At 34.0% G+C, this 7,059-nt stretch overlaps 1 protein-coding gene across 1 annotated transcript; it reads left to right on the forward strand.

Annotated features, from left to right (window-relative positions):
- Positions 1–3,062: 3,062 nt before the first annotated feature.
- On the forward strand, positions 3,063–4,341 carry LOC132727577 (high-affinity lysophosphatidic acid receptor-like). Its single transcript, XM_060713124.1, has 2 exons — positions 3,063–3,068; positions 3,295–4,341. The coding sequence occupies exons 1-2, from the start codon at positions 3,063–3,065 to the stop codon at positions 4,339–4,341; spliced, it is 1,053 nt and encodes a 350-aa protein (XP_060569107.1).
- Positions 4,342–7,059: the final 2,718 nt, after the last annotated feature.

The raw sequence follows: 7,059 nt of genomic DNA on the forward strand, positions 1-7,059 counted from the left end.
CAATTTTTCATCTAAAACCATCCAAATTTCATAGCTGTACATCAAAAGACAAGAAAGTAGGCCAATGCATCAAAGTCTACCTCAGCTGATATCAAAGTTCAATTTTACATATTTAACTGTACACATGGTCCAAATTTCATAGCTGCATGTACATCAAAAAGGGCAATAAAGAAGGCCACTTCGTCAAAATATCTAGGTCAGCAGATATCACTTAAACTGTGCAAATGATGTACATTTCATAGCTGTATATCAAAGGGAAAAAAGTAGATCACTTCGTCAAATTATCTAGGTCAGCTGATATCAAAGTTCATTTTTACATCTTAAACTGTGCACATGGTCCTAATGCCAAATCTATAGAACGAATAAGAGAATTTCATTAATTTAACCTTGATGGTCGAGCTGAATTAAAGATCAAGGTCACAAATTATTTGTTTGGCCACACGTCAATTTTTTTCAAAGTATAAATAGAATCCGTACATGAATAACAACAATTTTTATGAATTTTTAACCGAAATTCAATACTCTAATCTTGACTGTCAAGTTCATTTAAAGCTCAAGGTCAAGCTCAGTTCAACCTTTTAGAAGGTATTGTCCAAAAGGTTGTTTTTGTCAAGGTATAAAGATAATCCATTGATCAACGTTTATAATTATTATAAATGATAAAATATGATTATTTTTAAAACGGCTTATATTAGGTTTTTGGATATACATACATATGATCAGTAAATGTGCTGGGATTGACAAATATATATTTGATTTGGATTTTAAAGGCGTTTTGACCTCCACACCCCAAGTGTCTGTGCCCCGAAATACCCACAATGTATAGTTATGCTTCCCGAAGGAATAGCATATTGTCACCGCTTTGTTCATTGTCCAGGACATAACTCTGAAACTAGAAGAGGTATCAATAAAAACTTTGTAGGTAAATAGATCTCATTCAGTAAAAGTGCAATGCAAAAGGACCCTAGCTCTGCCTTGCTCTTTGTTAATTTTTACACTTCGAACGTTGTCCGGGACATAACTTCGAAACCACAAGTGGTATAAACTGGGATATATCTCGTTGAGCAGAAGTGCAGTGAAAATGAGCCGTAAGTCTCCCTCGCCTAATTTTAGAGTTATTGCCCTGTGTTTATTTTTACGCTTTGAACTTTGTCCGAGACATAACTCTGAAAAATATAAGTAGATATATTTGAAGTGCAAAAGAACCGTAACTCTTCCTTGCATAATTTTGGAATTATTGCCTAAATTTTGTTCATTTTTACACTTTGAACTTTGTCTGGGACATAACTCTGAAACCATAAGAGGTATCAACAAGAAACTTAATTTGTAGGTAGATAGATCTAATTGAATAGAGGTGCAGTGCAAAAGAAATGTAGCTACTATAGTATATATATGTCTTGCCTAATTTTGGGTTATTGCCTTAAATTTGTTTCTTTTTACACTTTGAACTTTGTCCAGGACATCACGTACTCTGAAACTACAAGAGGTATCAACATGAAACTTTGTAGGTGAATAGATTGCATTAAGTAGAAGTGCAATGCATAAAAACCGTAACTCTGCCTTGCCTAATATTAGAGTTATTTTTTTTTATAATATGAACTTTGTCCAGGACATAACTCTGAAACTACTTTTCTGTGTCCAAAACCTATGTAACTCTTGCTTTATTATTGTTGCCCTTAACGTAATCATAAGGCATGCTTATACGTGTAATATTGCTAAGACTTACAGGGAGAACAGACGCACGGACAAACGTGGACATCCTGTTCGTAGTTAATACTTTGTAGACGGCTCATGACTGACTGATATATAATTAAGAGTCTATGCCATGTACAAATACAATCAAAAACTTGAGATTTTTTTTCTCGATTTATTAAAGATAACTTTAATAACAACAATAATCATAAACAGAATATTGCTCTAACACTTAAATAAACCATTTACTGATTCATAAACTCTATAGACAGTCAATAGTATTAATGGCACATGTGTTGATAAGATAAAACTAGAATTACACTGATCGTGACCTCAAGTATTTCTTACACAAGTATTTCTTTCTAAACCTGGGACTAACGTGATGAGTGATATAATTGAGCCGCGTCATGACAAAACCAACATATTTGGTTTGCGACCAGCATGGATCCAGACCAGCCTGCGCATCCGCGCAGTCTGATCAGGATCCATGCTGTTCGCTTACAAAGTCTTTTTTACAAGTAGAGAAACTGATAGCGAACAGCATGGATCCTGATCAGACTGCGCGGATGCGCAGGCTGGTCTTGATCCATGCTGGTCGCAAACCCATTATGTTGGTTTTGTCGTGACGCGGCTCATTTCTTTCTAAACCCGGGACTAACGTGATGAGTGAAATATTTACAGTGCTGCATTCGGATAAGGGATTTAAAAGAGCACGTTATCTTATAATTGATTGGAATCACGTGATAGTAAATGTTAACAAATCCTATGTGACATGCATGGAAAGTGATATTGATGAATGTCAAGCTGCAATAAATATATAACCTTGGATTTCGTTAAACAGTTATAATCGGATGTAAAAGTGTTATATAATGTTAACAATGAAATTTTCGATTTGAAACGCTTTAAATTTCCGTTTTCTCTTTATGAAAATTATGTATTCCTTTATTTTGTGATGGCGATGTTGTTGACATAAGATGTACGTAAAATGTGATTTTTGTACGAAATGCGAATTATTACAAAGCGTTATACAGTAGTCACCATTTATAATTGGACAAACGTTTTGAAAGCCCCCGCATCGTCTGCTTGGAGTGCTACATAAGTCTCTCATAGGGTTCTTATTAACATTTTAGTGTATCTGTAATATAAAGCAAAGAAAAGAACAAACTTTATATATAAAACACTATGTTCACTATGTGTACATCTACTATAAACACAAAATCATTAACTTGATCAACGAACGTATGATCTATTCTTTGGGTACTGATATAAGTAGTCAAAGCAGAATTAGCTCACTAATTAGGGGATAAAACGAACTAGGATATAATCAGATAAACATGTTGTTTGTATATAACTAAATCCATAAATACAGGATGGACGTAAACAAAAGAGTTAGAATAATAAATTTTCATTACAGAGCAGAAATAGCGATGATAAGTGTATAGTTTATATATCAACATACGACATATTAATATACTGTGACAGTGTTAACCTGCGAACATTTAAAGAAAAAAGTTTTTACCTATATACTTTATATATATCTAAATGGAAGTGGAAAATTATTTTGAAAATTCAACTTTATCAGCTAATGGATTTAACTTACAGAATGTCAGTGAAAGTTTATCTCTAACAGAAAGTGCTGTTGTAAGTGCTTTCGCGTTGCTTTTTATGTTCCTTAGTCTCCTTGGTAACACGTTAACATGTCTTATTGTGTATCGGAAGAAACCAATGAGATCGGCCATCAATCTTCTATTGACTAATATAGCAATGTCGGACGTTATCTTGACAACAACGGTGACTCCTTTTCTAGTGTACAGCCTGCTCAAAACAGAAGTTTCTATCTTAGGAGCATGTGTTACATTGTCAATGCTCAAAGACACTTGTATCTGCGTTGCCAGCTACACACTGCTTGTTATTAGCGTGGACAGATATCTTATCATAGTGCACAGACGTGACAGACTGTGCTCTAAAGTTGCTAGAATGGTTATATTCAGCATTTGGATAGGGTCGGTATGCATGAACAGTCTACAGTTTTTAAGTTTCATAGGAGAAGACTACGAGACTTTTGACAACATATTTTGTAACAGCAATCGTTCTCTTAAAGTGTCAAACTATAGAATATTTTATACAAACATATTGTTGTTGATAATATTCTATATCCCAGTGGTTGTGATGTTTTATCTGTATGCCTCAATCTTGAGAACAGTTCAATTGACTTCTAAACGAATACACAATCATTCCGGAAGCTCTGTGAGCATTTCTGTGACGCAGTACAGCAGTAAGCTTGGTTTGCCTACGGTAGCAGTACCGTATAGATTTACCGGAGATTTTAACGCTAAACGAAAAGCATTCGGAACCATTCTGATATTGTTCGTAACGTTGTTCTGTTGCTGGTTACCTTACACAACAAGTCGAGCAATCTCGGGCTTCTATACACACAGACTCACAGACATCGTACTGCTTACTTTAGGTTTTCTTAAAAGTGCACTTTATCCGGTAATATTCTGTGCAAGGAACAAAAAGTTCAGAGTTGCGTGCAGACGTTTTTTGCCAAATCAGATTAGAATACCAAAGTCTTGTCTACATCGAAAGCAAAGACGGGTTAATCCTAGAATTTTGTACAAATGTTCCGAATATGAAACAAGATTCTGACAAGTGAGGCAAATGGACAACAAGTGTACTTTGATGTTTACATGAGATAAACTACGATCTAGAATAATTTTTAATGGCATAATACATTCTTTTGTGATTTTGTTATTTCATGAAGTAAACAATAATCTTCGACAAGTTTTGAAGCCTACGTAATTACGTACTATTGTATAATGAACTTATCCTGAAGTAAATATTAAATTTGATTATGAATAAAATTCCAATTACTTTGAACAGACATTAACAAAGGTTATGTTTGAAGCATATGCAATTTTGATTTGTGTTTTAATCTTTTGTTAAAGTACAGTATTAAATTTTTATAATAAACCAATTCATTATCAAAAGATAATTATCATTATAAAAGACGAAAATCTATTCATTATTTATGTGTTTGTGCTAAGACATGATATAATTTGTACTATCTAAAATTAAGACTCAAAAACTTGTTTATTTTTGAATTGACTTATTGATACCTAGATTCATATTTATATATGTGTAATATTTCAGATAATTTCTAGTTAGATCCCATTAATTAAGAGCTGACTAATCGGATCAGATAGAAGTATAATAATGTACTTATAATCAAGCTTATTGTTAGGTAATTTAGAACAAGACTTCCAATAAAAATGCATCATCCTTATTGATGTCTCCTAGTAACAAACATTTCTAATACATTGACATGTTGTTACCATAGCAACTCTGATTACCTTGTGTCGTGCAGTGTATAAGTTGTATTCTTGTCGTAAAACATCTAAGCTCGCAGTATTATCTTTTAATATCACTTCCCTTGTTATGATCAATCCCATCATGCTGGTTGTGTCAACTTTAAAGCAGCACGTATCAGGAATCATGCAAACGTTTTATAAAAATCTTAAACGCCGTCTTTTCTTGTTGATCTTGTTTACCATATTTTAAAAGATTTCTTGAAACTGAATATTTTTTAAAATGTACTAACCACGAGAGTTGTGGTTGGTGAAAACAAAAAAAATTCTCCCAACCAAAATAAAATATCTCAAAATATGTTTTAGCTGTAATCCTTGCTCTTTTAAAGAATAACGGGGTAGCAAATAAATAGTCTGTTTACGTATTTATCATATAAAAATATGCAAAACATATTATATTACATAGTATTTAGTTTCTTTTCTCCTCTGGAATCTTGCAGCTTTTTTATTTCAAGTTCACAAGAAAATGTTTTTAAGTAGACAAACGTATTTACGTAGGCAAACCTAGTTACGTAGACAAACGTTGTTACGTAAACCAACTTACTAAATTATTCATGACATCATTCTTTTTTTAAAATTCGAGTTTCTGTGAAATATACGTAAGATATGTTTGTTTCCGCCAATGGTTACGATAAACAATTGAACAACCTTTTTAATGAAGTTATTCTAAGCATAACAGCGACTAGGTTTAGTATAATACATGTCATAGATTTGTTGTTGCCCGTTGAATAACAAATGATATTAACATATATGTACATATGAAATCTCCACCGCAAACTGGCAGCTCGCTGTCTGCCTTAAATAACAAGAGGGCCATGATGGCCCTGAAGTCGCTCACCTGTACAAAGGCCCCCAAGGCGGGGCAGGTTTAAACCCCCGGGCTTTTATTTGAACAAACGTGGTAGACACCCATTAGATGATGTTTCATGCTAAACATCTAAGGTCTAGCTCGTTGGTTTTTTTTTGAAGATTTTTTCAAGTTTTTTCTTTACACATATAGTTAAAACAATGACTCACCTGGGACAGGGCCAGTTTTGACCCCAGGGCTTTTATTTGAACAATCTTTGTAGACACTTACTTGAAAATGTTTCATGCTTCATATCTAAACTCTAGCTATTTGGGTTTTTCAGAGAAGATTTTTAAGTTTTTGCTATACACATATAAGGAAAATCAATGTCCCCCGGGGCGGGGCCAATTTTGACCCCAGGGCTTTTATTTGAACAAACTTTGTAGACACTCACTAGAAGATGTTTTATGCTTAGAATCTAAACTCTAGCTATTTGGGTTTTTTCAAAAAAGATTTTTTAAGTTTTTGCTATATACACATAAAAGGAAAATCAATAACCCCCGGGCGGGGCCAATTTTGACCCAAGAGCTCTTATTTGAACAAACTTGGTAGACATCCATTAGAAGATGTTTCATTCTAAATATCTTAGCTCTAGCTCTTTGGGTTCTTTAAAAAAAGATTTTTTAAGTTTTTACTATATGCATATAGGGAAAATCAATGACCCCCTGGGGTGGGGCCAGTTTTGACCCCAGGGCATTTATTTGAACAAACTTGGTAGACACCCATTAGAAGATGTTTCATGCTAAATATCTTAGCTCTAGCTCTATAGGTTCTTTAAAAGAAGAATTTTTAAGTTTTTACTATATGCATATAGGGAAAATCAATGACCCCCTGGGGCGGGGCCAAGTTTGACCCCAGGGCTTTTATTTGAACAAACTTGGTAGACACTCACTAGAAGATGCTTCATGCCAAATATCTAAGCTCTAGCTCTTTGGTTTTTTTTTAGAAAAAGACATTTAAAGTTTTTTCTTTTGGTTGCCATGGCAACCAGAGTTCTGCATGGAATTAAATTTTTTGAACAATTTTCAAAGGTGACCACCAAAGGAACATTCCTGTGAAGTTTGGATGAAATTGGCTTAGTGGTTTATGAGGAGATGTCATTTATAGTAAAAGTTTACGGACGACGGACGGACGGACGCCGGACGAAAAACG

Source organism: Ruditapes philippinarum, unplaced genomic scaffold (assembly GCF_026571515.1).
Source record: "Ruditapes philippinarum isolate M1 unplaced genomic scaffold, ASM2657151v2 ctg2045_1_1_1_1, whole genome shotgun sequence".
NCBI lineage: Eukaryota > Metazoa > Mollusca > Bivalvia > Venerida > Veneridae > Ruditapes > Ruditapes philippinarum.